We start from the raw sequence: 15,327 nt of genomic DNA, 5'->3' as shown, positions 1-15,327 counted from the left end.
AAATAAATTACAGATACCGTATAAGAATAATAATAATAATTATCATGGTATTTGTTAAGCACTTACTATGTGCCAGGCACTGTCCTAAGCGCTGGGATGGATACAACCAAATTGGGTTGGTCACAGTCCCTGTCCCACATGGGGCTCACAGTCTCAATCCCCATTTTACAGATGAGGTAACCGAAGCACAGAGAAGTGAAGTGACTTGCTCAAGGACACACAATAGACAAGTGGCAGAGCTGGGATTAGAACCCATGACCTTGTGACCCAGGCCCGGGCTCTGTCCACTCTGCCATGCTGCTTGTCTATAAAGATATGAATACGTAAATGCTGCGGAGCTGGGGGTGGGGTATCAAAGTGTTTGTAGGGTACAGACCCAAGTGAATAGATGACACAAAAAAGGAGGGCAAATAGAATGGGGGGAATGAGAGGTTAGTCAGGGAAGGCTTCTTGGAGGAGATATGACTTTAATAGGGCTTTGTGGATGGAGAGAGTAATGGACTGTCGGATAGGAAGAGGGAGGGAGGTCCAGGCAGGAAGGAGGAGGGGAGCAAGGGGTTGACAATAAGAGAGATGAACTCTAGGTACAGCGAGTAGGTTGGTGTTAGTGGAGCAAAATGTGCAGGCTGGGTTGTAATGGGAGATAAGCGGGGTTAGGTAGGAGTGGGAAAGCTGATTGAATGAGGTTAGGTATTAAATATATAAATTATATTTACATATGTACATTTAAATACATAGAGGTGTGGATGTGGGTTGGCACGACTTAGGGTGTTGGGAACGAATCGGTACACTGATGCTGGGATTTTTTTTTGTTTGAGAGATCAGGGCCCGGGTGGGATGGCTCGCCTGTACAGAGGGGCTGGGGCCAGGAGTGGGATTTGGGGGAAGCTGAACTACTCCTGACTTCTTTTTTTTTTTTTCATCTGTGTGGTGGTTGCCCATATGGTCAGGAGAGCAGACACCACTACCTTCACCCACAAGATGTCCCATTCCAGCAATGCTGAGGGGTGATAGTGCTAAGCTGCCATTGCCTCGGCTCAGAGATTTTGCTCGTGTTAGCAAGAACATGTGTCCTGAAGGGAAATGGGTTCCATATGGAGTCAGCTCCTCACACTCTGGTCCTCCTCTAGCCAAGCATTTGGGAGCTCCAGCTGCCTCATAAGCCATTTAATAAGCTGCTTTATGTTTTTCAGTCCTAACCTGGAAGTTGTGTTCCTCCTCACCAGAAGACAGGACATAAAAATGCCCAAACTTGTAGTGGCCTGTAGTGGTCATGTCTCCATCACACAGTGTTGACAAGAGCCGGATGCAGGATAGAGGCAGCAAGGAGGGGGTGGGTAAAGAGGTCTTGCAAGGCTGGGGAGCCGTGGGGTAGAGAAGAGCTGGCGGGAGTTTCTTCTTCCCATCCAATGACATTGGAGTTCTCACTTGCATCCCATCAGCTTTATTGAGCTGACAGGCTCTCCAAGGGTGCCTGAGGGGGTTGACGACATAAGGTCTGGGCAGGACAGAATGGGAAAACCCCATGCCTGATGCTGCCACCCAGGAGGAAGAGGAATTGTCAGGTGGAGGGGGCTGGGAAGGGCACGATGGGGTTGGGGGGCGGACTGCTGTCCAGCTGGTTTGCTGATGCCCCATCCGCGGGCGTGGCTCAGTGGAAAGAGCCCGGGCTTTGGAGTCAAAGGTCATGGGTTCAAAACCCGGCTCCGCCAATTGTCAGCTGTGTGACTTGGGGCAAGTCACTTCACTTCTCTGTGCCTCAGTTACCTCATCTGGAAATTGAGGATTAAGACTGAGCCCCCGTGGGACAACCTGATCACCTTGTAACCTCCCCAGTGCTTAGAACAGTGTTTTGCACATAGTGAGCACTTAATAAATGCCATTATTATTATTATTAGTAGTAGTAGTAGTATCACAGGAGCATATTTAGGCAGTCCAGGCCAGCTGTTCAGGACATGGGACATGGTCAGTGCAGAAGGTGGGGTTGTCCTGGGAGGATAGAAACAGGGGGCTGTGGTTGCCAACTCTCCCCACCGAGCTGTCCCTCCTCCCGCTTGGAGAGAGCTCCAAGTCCAGTGAGAGGAGCCTCAGGTGAAAAAAATGAAGTCAGTCATTAGTGGCAAGACCTTGGCTCCAGACCCGCAGGACTCCCTGCCACTCTCCTCTGAGCCATTCGGGATTTTCCCTAGAAGGGAGCCATGTCTGAGAGACTGTGCCATCACAACCTCCCCGAGGTGGGTCCCAGATCAGCTGTGTGATTTGGTATAGTCCCCTGGGCAGGAGGGCCTCAGGCCTCCCTCTCAAACCCCTCCCCAGGTTTATACAGCGTGGGCAGCTGGGTGAGATGAAAGTGGCCTCCTAGTAGTAGTTCTAAGCACTGGGGTAGATAATCAGGTTGGACACAGTCCCTGTCCCACGTGGGACTCACAATCTTAATTCCCATTTTACAGATGAGGTAACTGAGGCCCAGAGAAGTGAAGTGGCTTGCCCAAGGTCACACAGCAGACAAGTAGCGGAGCTGGGATTAGAACCCATGTCCTCTGACTCCCAAGCCCGTGCTCTTGTCAAAAAATCTCAAAATCCTCAAAAATCTCCAGTGGCTACCAATCAATCTGCGCATCAGGCAGAAACTCCTCACCCTCGGCTTCAAGGCTCTCCATCACTTCGCCCCCTCCTACCTCACCTCCCTTCTCTCCTTCTACAGCCCAGCCCGCACCCTCCACTCCTCTGCCACTAATCTCCTCACCGTGCCTCGTTCTCGCCTGTCATCAATCATCATCAATCGTATTTATTGAGTGCTTACTATGTGCAGAGCACTGTACTAAGCTCCTGTCCCGCCATTGACCCCCGGCCCACGTCATCCCCCAGGCCTGGAATGCCCTCCCTCTGCCCATCCGCCAAGCTAGCTCTCTTCCTCCGTTCAAGGCCCTACTGAGAGCTCACCTCCTCCAGGAGGCCTTCCCAGACTGAGCCCCTTCCTTCCTCTCCCCCCATCCCCCTCTCCATCCCCCTCATCTTACCTTCTTCCCTTCCCCACAGCACCTGTATATATGTATATATGTTTGTACATATTTATTACTCTATTTTACTTTTACATATCTATTCTATTTATTTTATTTTGTTAGTATGTTTGGTTTTGTTCTCTGTCTCCCCCTTATAGACTGTGAGCCCACTGTTGGGTAGGGACTGTCTCTATATGTTGCCAACTTGTACTTCCCAAGCGCTTAGTACAGTGCTCTGCACACAGTAAGCGCTCAATAAATACGATTGATTGATTGATTGTCACTAGGCCATGCTGCTTCAATACTACTACTAGTAATGGCAGTAGTAACAATATAATACCTACTGTGGGCAAAGCACTGTACCAAGTGTTGGGGAAAAATAAACAGGTGAGAAATAGCAGGTCCTAAACCCCCAAGGCGGTCACTGCCTAAGAATGGCAGGGAAGAGGTTGTCATCAACTGGCAAAGAAAGATAACGTAGTAAAAACACAAAAGCAACATAAAAGGCAAGGACAACAATAAATGCAAAAGGAGTGGATCGTTGTGGCTTTAAGAGAAGCAGTACTGCAGGCTCCTCATGGCTCAGAGTCCAGCATTCCAGCAGTCTCAGCAGCCATCACAGCTATGGTCTTTCCTGATCAAAAAGTTGAGAAGTCCTCATGCCACTCTGGTCCAGTTCCTCAAACAGATAGGGAATGTGTGGTTTTTGTTTCTCCTGGAGAAGAGAAGAAAGAGTGGGATGGAATCTTACCATTCAAACCTCAGGGGGAAATAGAGTAGGAGCTGGGTCAAGGGGCAGATGGAGTGAGTTCTCAGTTCCCCTCCAACCCAGGGCTAGATGTAATGGGCTTAGCCGGCAGTAGTGGGCTTAGGTTTGGCCCTGAAGAAGAACTTCCTGTAACGTGTTTTCAAAGAGGTCTTGGAACCTCCTCGTGAGGAGGTTTTTGAGGTGGGGAAGGGAGGTGGCATCAAGGGAGGTTTACAGGAAAGCCAGGAGATGTTGGTAATCTCTTGAGTTCTCATCCAGCTCCTGGAATTTTAGGGCACTCTAACTGAAACAGTCTTCCAGAGGTCTGGGCTGCATTCTACACTTTAGTATCCTCCTTTCCCGCCTCATGATCTGACCGCTGGAGAATTAGCCTAGGCAGAGCCTAGAAAACTCAGAGTAACCCTAACCCTTCTGAGAACCAGCCGACTGAATCGCGCAGCAAGAGCCAGTTGGATCAGACAGCAGGAAGAACTTATCTGCCCCTTGAGAAGTCATCTGATAATAATAATAATAATAATGGCATTTATTAAGCGCTTACTATGTGCCAAGCACTTTCTAAGTGCTGGCGGAGATACAAGGTAATCAGATTGTCCCACATGGGGCTACAGTCTTAATCTCCTTTTTACAGATGAGATAACTGTGGCACAGAGAAGTCAAGTGACTTGCCCAAAGTCACACAGCTGATAAATGGCAGAGCTGGGATTAGAACCCAAGACCTCTGACTCCCAAGTGCTCTTTGCACTAAGCCATGCTGCTTCTCTATTCTCTAAGAAGGCTGAGGAGTCTCTAATTCTGGAAACTTTTATAAAGAGGATACCCACCAGCCTTGGGTGTCATAGATGTTCACCTGCATGGGGGAACCTTATGATTTCTTGGGGCCAGGACCAGAGCTAGGATTCTGCGATTCTCTGCACTTGAGTCAGCACACCTGGGTCCTATTTCTAGCTGTCTCTGCCTTTCTGTGTGACCTTGGAAAAGTCACTTACCTCTCTGGGACTTGGATTACCTTCTTGTCAAATGTGAGGTGTATGTTCCTTGCCCTTCCCTTCCCTTTCTTCTATTCTGGGAGAAATAGGATCATACCTGGGGAGGCCTGCGAGCTCCTGAGAAGACTAAGGGAACTGGTGGAAGCCAAGACATTCTCCATCCTAACTTGCATTCTGAAAGAGAACATCCCCACTCAGAGGGGTTCCCTGCTGTCACTTTTCTTGGGCAGACAAATTTTTTCATTTAACCCTCTCTCCTCCCTCATGTGTCTCTTCAGTGGGCAGAGAAGAGAGACTCAGAGAATTGGATCCAGTAGATTGCAAACATGCTGTGGGGCAGGGAACCCATGTGTTCTTCTGTTCTACTTTTCCCAGTCTTAGTACAATGCTTGGCATTCAGTAGGTATAGACTAAATACCACTGATTGAGTGGAAGCAGGGTGGTCTAGTGGAAAGAGCACAGGGCTGAGAGTCAAAGGTTCTAATCCCACCTCTGCCACTGCCTGCTGTATTACACTGGGCAAGCCATTTAATTTCTGTTCCTTATTTACCTCATCTGTAAAATCGGATTAAGACTGCGAGCCCTATGTGGGACAGGAACAGTGACCTACCCCATTATCTCGTATCTACCATAGTGCTTCGTACAGTGCCTGGCAGATAGTAAGTACTTAACAAATACCATTAAAAAAAAAAGCCCTCTTCAGAATTGGCTGTTCCACTAAGCCAAACTCCAGGGAAGAGAGTTAAAAGTTGGACCTTCAGAGTGGATCTTCCATGTCTGTCAATCAGTGGTATTTATTTAACACTTATTGGGTGCTGAGCATTGTACTAAGCTCTCAATTGTAAATCTCTGAGGGAGCAAGCTGCCTCCTCAGTCCCTCCTACCACTTCCTGGGTGGCAGCTATAGATCTGGGAGATGCAGCATTCCTCTGCTCCTCGGTTACCTGTCTTTGAATTCCGACTCCAGAGGGACCTCATTAAGTAAGAGGCTTGGCCCAAGCCAGACACCAGCACGAGGCCCTTTCTCCTTTCTTCTCTACCCACCCCTGCCCCAACACACACAAAAGGCATCCGCCCCTGAGAGGTAACCCAACCCTGGATTTAAAGGAAGGAGAAAGGCTGGGGGACCTCAGAAATGGATTCCAGGAGGGACTATCCAATCGATGAAAATTCAGGGAGGGAACAGTCAATCAATCAATCAATCAATGGTATTTATTAAGTGCTTACTATGTGCAGAGCACTGTACTAAGTGCTTGGGAAAATACTGTATAACAGAATTAGCAGGCACATTCCCTGACCAAAGCAAGCTTACCATCTAGAGGAGGAGCTTCCCGTTTCTGACGCTCCTGGCCATATACCTCTCCTGCATCTCCCCGAGCCTCTTCCTCTGGCCCCCACTCTGGCCTCTGCACTTGGGACCATCTTGGAAACCAACAGCTCTCCGCTGCCTCTCATCTTGCTGCCCGGGAGATCCAGGCCTGGAGCCGGCAGCTGCGGCCTGCCAAACTCATCCATCTCCTGCCTGGCTCATGCCTTCTTTTCCCCAAGGAGACCCAGACGCCAGGCTCTCCAGCATCTTGGGGGATCTGGGTCTGGAAGGGAGGGGGCACTGGGTGGGAATTGGGGGAGGTGGCGGTAGCATGGCCTGTGCAGAGAGGCTCTGGTCACGAGGTTTTTCCGGGGGCTCAAAACAGGATCCCTGAGCTCCCCAGGGGAGAGGGACCCTGATGTGGTGGAGAGAACTGGGTGGGAAGGAGACTCGGGACCCTGGACTCTCAAAGGGGTTAGGCAGGGAAGGGGGCAGCTTGGCTTTGCCTTGAGGTTGGAGCCTCCCAGACCTAGTCTTTCACCCCCTCTCTCAGAGTCCTCTCCTTCTGGAAGTGATCCATAGCTTTCCCCTCATCTGGGGGTTCTGGCCGGTCTGAGGGCAGGCCTGCTTTCTCTCAGTCTGTCAGCCTACCTCTGCCCTCTCAGCTGCTGCTGCTGCCCCTCTTTGCCCACTCCTAGGTGATTAGCCTTCTCTCCTGCCAAACCACTGGCCCTCCTTCCCACCCACCCCCCACTGACAATGTCCAAGGAGGGCGAGAAGGCTTTGAGTTGGAAGCCTCCACAGTGAGTCATTTCAAATCCCCTTTATTTCCTGTGGGCAGGGAATGTGTCTTTTATATCATTATATTGTGCTCTCCCAAGCTTTTGGTACAGCACTCTGTACATACTTAGTCCTCACTAAATACTATTGGCTGACTGACTGTTCCCCACTCTCCTGCCTCGCAAGTCAATCAATCAATCAATCGTATTTATTGAGCACTTACTGTGTGCAGAGCACTGTACTAAGCGCTTGGGAAGTACAAGTTGGCAACATATAGAGACAGTCCCTACCCAACAGTGGGCTCACAGTCTGGAAGGGGGAGACAGAGAACAAAACCCAAGGACAAGGTCTCCCTGAGAAGCAGCACAGACTTGGGAGTCAGAGGACATGGGTTCTAATCCCGCCTCCACCGCTTTTCTGCTGTGTGACTTTGGGCAAGGCACTTCGCTTCTCTGTGCCTCAGTTCCCTCATCTGGAAAATGGGGATTAAGACTGTAAGCCCCACGTGAGACAACCTGATTACCTTGTATGCACCCAGCTCTTAGAACAGTGCTTTACACAATAGTAAGCGCTTAATAAATACCGTTATTATGATTATCACTGCGGGACTCACCCTGCAAACCCCCAACGGCCGAGCTCAGTGCTGTCTGCCATAGGGGTGAGGGGGATCTGAACCCCCCACCCCCCTCGGCCCCCGAATCATGGTCTCCCTGGGAACGCCCCCCAGGAGGGGGTAAGAAGAGGACAGTCGTAGTGGTAGTAATAAGAGTGCTTATTAAACCCATGGTAGATGCAAAGTGGGGTACTAAGCGCTGGGGACGAGTCCACCCGTGAAAATTGGACAGCATCCCAGTCCCTGGGCCTTTCTGCCAGCCCTGAGTACTCTCGGAGTCCGTTAGGGTGGCACCCACCTCGCCCCCTCCTCGCCTCGCTATTCCGCTCACTCAGGCCGGATTGACTTGTCTCTGGTGGACTCTCCCCACCCGCCCCTCCCCCTTTAAAATGCGCATTGCCAGCCCCGGCCAGGGGGAGGGGCGGGGCGGAGAACACCGAGGCAATTCGGGAGACGAGACCCCCACCCCTCCCCTCGCCCCCTCCCGGACCGTGGGCTCTCAGCTGACCCTGCAGCTTCTCCCTCCAGCGCCTTTCCGTTAGGGGCTCCCACTGCCTGCAGGGTGGGAGGGACCGTGCGGGTGGGAGGGGGCCGGGCACCTCCTGACGGCCAGCAGGCCGTGTCCGTCCCACCCCGTCGCCCCGGACCCCCTCCTCCCGCCCGGTTGCAGAGCCTTTCCGTGCTGGCCTCCCCCGGACGGGCCGGAGCTGCGGGGCGGGGGGCGGGCTGAGCAGCCCCTTAGGGCTCCGGCCCCGCCGATCGCCCCCCTCCCTCCTTCCTTCCTCCCTCCGCTCCTCTGTCAGAGAGGAAAACCCGCTCCGCTCCCTCATCTGCCCCCTCCCCACCCCCAAAGCCCCCACTCCTCCGCCCCCTCCCCGACTCCCAGCGCTCACACCTCCCCCTCCCGGGGCCAGAAATAGATTCTTCTTTTCTCTCTTCTCCCTCTTTTCTCCCTTCTTCCTCCCTCCCTCCGTCCCTGCCTGCTCCCACCCCCTCCCCCCTTTTCCTCTCTTCCCCTCCCTCCCTCCCTCCCTCCTCCCTCCCAGGCTCTCTCATTCCCTGTCCCCTCCTCCGGAGCCGGGAGCATCGCGCCGGGAAGGACCGAGGGGAGAGGGCGAGAGGCAGGGCCGGGAGGGGAGAGGGGAAAGACGACCCCTTAGCCCGGCACGGGGAGACGGGGAGGAGCGTCCGCCCGCTCTTCCGTCCGTTTCCTCCATTTATTTATTTTTTAAAAATTATTGTTATTTCTCCCCCTCCTTTCTTTCTCCTCTCCTTCCTCGGCTCTCCCCCTTCTGCCTGCCGCTCCCCCGCCCCCTCCCCTAATCCCGCTTTGGCCTTCCTCCTCCTTCTCCTCCCTCTCTTCCCTCTCCTCCCTCTCCCCGTCCTCCTCCTCCTCTGGCCGGGCTTCTCCTCTCCCGGCCCGTGCCTTCCCGCTCTGCGGTCCCAGGCGTCCGGGTCTCCCATGGTTGCCCGGCGGGCAGGATGCTGGGCGCCAGCCTCGAGAGCCTGCAGCAGCAGCAGCCGGAGGCGGAGCTGAGCGGCGGGCAGGGGGCGGAGGGGCCGCGGGCAGCCGGGCAAGGCTCCGTCCAGGCCGTCATGCAGAAGCGGCCCAAGGCGTCCGGCGGGGTGACCAAGGCCGGTCCGGGCTCCGGCCCCGGCCCCGGCCCCGGCCCCGGCGAGCTCAAGGTCTTCAAGTCGGGGAGCGTGGACGGGGGTCGCCCAACGCAGCCCCCGCAGCCCCCGCCCGCCTCCAACCTCCGCAAGCAGAAGTCCCTCACCAACCTGACCTTCCTGACGGACGCCGAGAAGAAGATGCAGCTGTACGAGCCCAAGTGGAGCGACGACCTGGCCAGGACGGCCAAGGACCTGGGCCGGCCCGGCCCCCGGCCCCGGGACCCCCCGCTCCTGTCCAAGACGCTGTCCAAGTCGGAGCACTCGCTCTTCCAGGCCAAGGGCGGCCCCGGCGGGGGGAAGCTGGCCCCGCTGGCCCCGCTGGCCCCGCTGGGCCCCGGCCTGGGCAAGCCCAGCCGCATCCCCCGGGGCCCCTACGCCGAGGTCAAGCCCCTGAGCAAGGCCCCCGAGGCCGGCCCGGGCCAGGACGGGGGACGCTCGGACGACGAGCTGCTGTCCGGCAAGGCCAAGGCCCACAGGGGGGCTCCGACCCCGGCCCCGGCGGGCCAGGGCCAGGGCCAGGGCCAGGGCCCGGGCCCGGCCGAGCGCGCCTTCCTCAAGGTGGACCCCGAGCTGGTGGTCACCGTCCTGGGGGACTTGGAGCAGCTGCTCTTCAGCCAGATGTTGGGTGAGTGAGCGCCTCCCCTTTCCTCTCCCCTTCCCCTTCCCCTTTCCCTTCCCCCGACCCCGAGGGCCCGGAAAGCCTGGGTTCGGTGCCCGGGTTTGGGTCCGGGGCCGGAGATGGGGCTGGGCAGGGCCCCGGGCCTGAGGACTGGTCCTGGGGGGTGGGGGTGGGGGGAGCTGCGATTTAGGGGCGGGGTCCTTCTCCCCCCGGCCTTCCCCGCAGTTCGGTGGAGTCCTGGTTCCCGCAACCCCCTGTCCGGGAGCGGGGGGCCCGCGGGATCTGGAGTTCATTCCCCCTCCCCCTCCCCGATCCCCAATTTCTCCAAGGCCGCGGGCGGGTCCGGGCTCCCCGCCCCCTCCCCTCCAACCCCCCCATCCCCACCCCCGGGGCTTCCCAGGGGAGTTTTCTCATACGGGAGGGTCGACCTTAAAACCAGAGCGGGGGTGGGGGAGCGAGAACCCGTCCATCCCCTCCGCCTGCGAAGAACAATGCTTTCTTTGGCAGAGGAAGGAGAGAGAGATTGGCTGGATTGTTCTCCGAGCCAACAGCGTCTATTTAAAACACCCGGATCCACCAGCCGGCCAGCGCCGCTTCCTCTCGGGGTGGGGGCTTGCTGGGGGCTGGGGGGCGGGTCCAGGGGTCCAGGGAAGCAGGAGGGCAGCCAGCTGGGGGAGGGGCTGACTTCCTGGGGGTGAGGCTGCCAGTGCCACTGGCTGGCAGTGCTGGGTCTGATTGAGCGTCGGGGGGAGGCTGGGGGAAAAGCCTCCGAAAGGAGGCCGGGCAGGGATGCGGGACCCCTGGGTGATTTGGCTGGGCTTTTTGTTTTTCACCTTGGGTGTCTCAGCTCTGTTCGGAAGGACGACATCCTTTGTGGGTGCAGCTTCTCTGACGGGCGGTTGGTTGTCCGTGTAGGAGAAAGAGATGGGGTGGGGAGGAGGGGCCTAGCCCTGCTGGAGGGCCGGAAAGGCAGCCGCAGAGCCGGGAATGGGGTCCCAACCGCTCGGATTCGGAAGAAGTAGTAATAATAGCATGCATTAAGCCCGTACTGTGTGCAGATCGTTGAACTAAGCACCGAGAAAGGGTACACAGGTGGGAATTGGGCACAGTCCACTGCTTTTGGCGGGGGGGAGGGGGTGCTCACAATCTAGAAGGGCTCCTTACAGAAAGGTCCTGGCGGCCAGGAGCTCCTCAGGCCTAGGGAGCAGCGGTTCTAGTTGACCAGGTTGGTTGGGGCTGAGCTGGGGCCTGAGCCCGGTGGGCCTGGAACCAGGCTGGGGCCAGGGCTGAGCAGAAGCCACTGGCCTCCCCTTGGCTGCCTGGGGTTCTCTGAGCAGAGCAGCACCCAGTTTGGGTTTGACACTGGCTCCTTTCCTCCCCAGGACTGGGCAGGAGCTCAGGGCAAGGCCCACCACCAAGGGGACTGGGGAGGGGGATGTATCTGCAGGGCAGAGGAAGGGCCAGTCTGGGCCTGGGGCAGGGGCAGGATCCAGGCAGGGGGAGGGGAGGCCACCAGCCTCATCTGACCCTAGGTCTGGGCCAGGGGAGAGGGAGGCTCAGCCCCGCTCCCTTGCTCCCTTGCTCCCTGACCTCCCCGGGCTCCTCAGATCCTAAAACTTGCCTGAAAGGAAAAGAAAAACCTGCCCCCGACTGCAGAGTGCAGCTGCTGACTCAGCATCGCCTTTGCACCTCGCTCTCCCTGGCTCTGCCCTCTTCCCTACACCGAGGCCATAGGATTTGGTTTGCTGACCCTTTCCTGGGTCATGGTGGTGGTGGTTGTGACCCCGAGGGAAGGGCATGCAGGGAGAAGAGGGGAGGAGAAGGATACATGCCAGCCTGAGGGCGATTGGAGGGAGGTGCCAGAAGGTGATGCCAAGGACCAAGCAAGGTCTTCAGGGCTCAGTCAGTCATATTTATTGAGCACTTACTGTGCACCGAGCACTGCACTAAGCTCTTGAGAGAGTACAATACAGCAGTATAACAGACACATTCCCTGCCTACAGTGCTCTTCCGCAGGGGCCGGGTGAATGAACCCTACCGAGTTTCTCTGCAGCCACAAGTGCATCTTGGGGCTGCTGGTAGGAGAATGAGAGGAGGCGTGAGTTGGGGTGGAGCCTGATAGGCATTTAATAATAATAATAATAATAATGGCATTTATTAAGCTCTTACTATGTGCAAAGCACTGTCCTAAGCGCTGGGGAGGTTACAAGGTGATCAGGTTGTCCCACATGGGGCTCACAGTCTTAATCCCCATTTTACAGATGAGGTAACTGAGGCCCAGAGAAGTTAAGTTATTTGCCCAAAGTCATGCAGCTGACAAGTAGCAGAGCTGGGATTTGAACGCATGACCTCTGACTCCAAAGCCCATGCTCTTTCCACTGAGCCACGCTGCTTCCCAGCATTTAGTCCTGCTTGGGTATAGTGGGGAGCAGAGCCCTGCCAGCACAGCGTGCTCACTAGTGGAGTGGCATGAGAAGGGGCAGGGCCGGACAGGGCCGGGTCAAAGCCCCTGGAGGGGATAGTGTAGAGGCAGGGGTGTTGCAGCCCAGAGGGCCCTCTTGGAACGGGAGAGGAGGATGTGGAGAGCTCTCAGGGGTCTGGGGATGGATGCTAAAGAAACAGGCACATCTTTCTTTCCTCTCGGGACGATCCCCGAGAGCCACCCAGGCTGCTCGGATACTGGTCCCCAAAATTGAGAGAAGCTTTCTCTGCCCCAGTGGGCCAGGGCAGATGTCAGAGTTGGGCCATCCTGACGCTCCATCTCTCTCTCCCCATCCAGGGCCCGCAGCATTCATTCCCATCCCCTCTCACACTGTCACCTTGGGAGCATCAGCAATGGAGATCCTGGAAGGGTGGAGAGAGGTGCCCAGAACCCAGAGCCCTGCCCCCAGCACAGCACCTGCTCTCTTGTTCGAGTCATTCTGGGGCATCTGCTGAGCTGCTCTTTGAGCAGGTCTGCCCTCTTTCTTCCTGCTGACTCTGTCCCTATTAGAGAGGGTGCAGCTAGCAGGCAGAACTGCTGATTCCCTGTCCTGAAATGCTGAATGACCTCATATAAATCCCAGCCCCTCTCTGGGCCTCTGTTTCCCCTAGCTGCCTTTTCCCTGGGACTCAGGACCAGGGTGAGAATGAAGGAGATCAGGTCTAGGGAATGCACTGAATACCCTGGAGAAAGAAACTCCAGAGAATGACTGTTAATATGCATAAATGATAATAATGAAACATAAATGACACTAAAAGTGTTTACAGCACTACTGGAAATTTGCCTGCTGGAGTTTTAGGGCCTTTAGTCTTAGGATCTCAAAACATTCAAAACAGTAGTTTTCCATTCAGCACTTTTGCTCTATTTCTCACACTTTCTCTCAACTAAGGTTTAGAAGGGTTAACTGACTTTGCTCCAAGTTCCCATGCATTAGCAAATGATCCAGAAAAGAAACCATAAGGCTAAGGTTTTATCTCTCTCTCTCTCTCTCTCTCTCTCTCTCTCTCTTTCTCTCTCTTCCTCTCTCTGTCAAAGAGACCTTGACCCCATGGGGTTCTCTCTTAAAACTCCATTTCAGAATCTCTTAAAAGTCTGGGTATTGAAGCTGTTGCCAGATGCTTATGACATCACAGGCCAATGCCTTGGCAGCCATCTGTGATGTCACAAAGCCAGCTGGAGATCAGAAGGCCTGGGGGTTGTGGTGAGAGAATACAGTAAATGAGGCCATTAACCTACCCTATCCAACCGCATTAGCCACAGCAGGGTGGGAAAGTAGTCAGAAGTTCAAGGATTCTTCGGGCTTCACAGCCATTTTCTAAACTAGTTGAGAGCATCCTTTGTTTCAGGCCTTACTGGGAATATTGGTTTAATATAGCTGTGTTAGAGCCCCTGGGAGAAGAGGAGAAAGAACTCTTGTTAGGTTTTCTTTGCACTTCCTTCCAACAACCTGCAGGCTTCTTCCCAGTGAGAAAAACTGGGGGAAGGGGAGGAGCGTGACTTTGTCAAGGTCACCCAGCACCCTCTAGCCAATGCAGGGATTCCAACCGCAGCCTTGTCAGCCTCCTACTTGGCCTGTTTATCCCCTGAGTTGACTTCTAATGGTGAGTCCCAGGCCAGGGATGAGCAAATGAGCAAGATTGTCTCTCGCTCTGTGGAGAAAACCGGCCTACTTGGCAGAATGATTTGGCAGGGAGGTAGGGAGGAGGGAGGAAACTTCACCCCAGCCAGACCTAGGAGCCTCAGGAATCCGAGAAGTAATAGTAATTGTTAAGCATTTGCCGGGTGCAGAGCACTGTGCTAACCCTGGGGAAAGGTGAGAGTTAGATACGATGCCTGCCCCTCCAGGGACTCACAATCTGAAGATAGGGTGGGGCAGGGTTTGGGGACGGATATGGTGGAAAAGATGAAATTGAAGCGCAGAGTCACAAGTCTGCAGCTAAAGCAATCGAGTGGGAGCCCTCTAAAATTTGTGGAGGCTGCACGCTGCTGCTGCTTAAATGCCCGCAGCATAGGGATTTTGGAAGAGGAGGAACTATATTTATTGAGTATCGTTGCAGGTCAGGGCACTGAACTTCCTTATGTTGTACCTTTTTTTATGGAATTGAATAATATGTCAGGTACTGTACCAAATGCTAGGGTAAATACCGGTAATCAGATTGGACATAGTCCATGTCCCACATGGGGCTCGCAATTTGCACCCCTACATGCAGATGAAGTAACTGAGGCACAGAAAAGTGAAGTGACTTTCCCAAGGTCACCCAGCAGACAAATGGCAGGGCTGGGATTAGAATCCAGATCTTTGTGATTTCCAGGCCTGTGGTCTATCCAGTAAGTCACGCTGACTCATTTTCCTTCCTCAAGCATCCTACCACTGCCCTGCCCACCAGCACCACTCGGTTCCAGACTCCCTTGGGCCTCTCTGCAGGGAATGGGACACGACCTCCACCCCAATTTGGGCCCCTGTGGGTGGCAGCGTCCCCAAGGACCAGGGCACAGTGTCAGCCCAGGTCACACACCCCGACACCTGGCTGCTTAGTGTGGTGATTTCCCCAGCCCAGCCACCCCTTGCTGATCCTGGACCCCACAAATACCCTTGGCTGTTGCTCGTGGTCCTCCGGTTCTCTCTCTGCTATGCTGTTGGGATCAATCAATCAATCAATCGTATTTATTGAGCATTTACTGTGTGCAGATCACTATACTAAACCCTTGGGAGAATACAACATAACAGGATAACAGAGCTGGTAGACACATTCCCTGACCACAAGGAGCTTACAGTCCAGAAGGGGAGACGCAACGTGGCTTAGTGAAAAGAACACGTGCCTGGGAGTCAGAGGTCGTGGGTTCTAATCCCAGCTCTGCCACTTATCAGCTGTGTGACTTTGAGCAAGTCAGTTAACTTCTCTGTGCCTCAGTTACCTCATCTGTAAAATGGGGATTAAGACTGTGAGCCCCATGTGGGACAACCTGATTACCTTGTATCTATCCCAGTGCTTAGAACAGTGCTTGGCATAGTAAGCACTTAACAAATACCATTATTATTATTATTATTATCATTATTATTAATGTAAATAACAAAATTATGGATATGTACAT

The 15,327-nt window shown here is 54.5% G+C and overlaps 1 protein-coding gene across 2 annotated transcripts in view; it reads left to right on the top strand.

Moving 5' to 3' along the window:
- NAV1 (neuron navigator 1) overlaps window positions 1-15,327 on the top strand; it is a 252,307-nt gene that overhangs the window by 24,988 nt on the left and 211,992 nt on the right. The window contains exon 3 of one of the 2 annotated variants that reach the window (XM_038748717.1): window positions 8,907-9,758. In XM_038748717.1, coding sequence (XP_038604645.1) covers window positions 8,942-9,758 — 817 coding nt within the window. In that variant the 5' untranslated portion in view covers window positions 8,907-8,941. Of the gene's footprint in view, window positions 1-8,906; window positions 9,759-15,327 lie in introns of those variants that run through there. The other variant, XM_038748718.1, reaches the window with a different exon arrangement.

This window comes from Tachyglossus aculeatus, chromosome 7, assembly GCF_015852505.1.
Source record: "Tachyglossus aculeatus isolate mTacAcu1 chromosome 7, mTacAcu1.pri, whole genome shotgun sequence".
Lineage (NCBI taxonomy): Eukaryota > Metazoa > Chordata > Mammalia > Monotremata > Tachyglossidae > Tachyglossus > Tachyglossus aculeatus.
The sequence above is the reverse complement of the archived record's forward strand: the minus strand, read 5'-3'. Positions and strand labels throughout refer to the sequence as shown.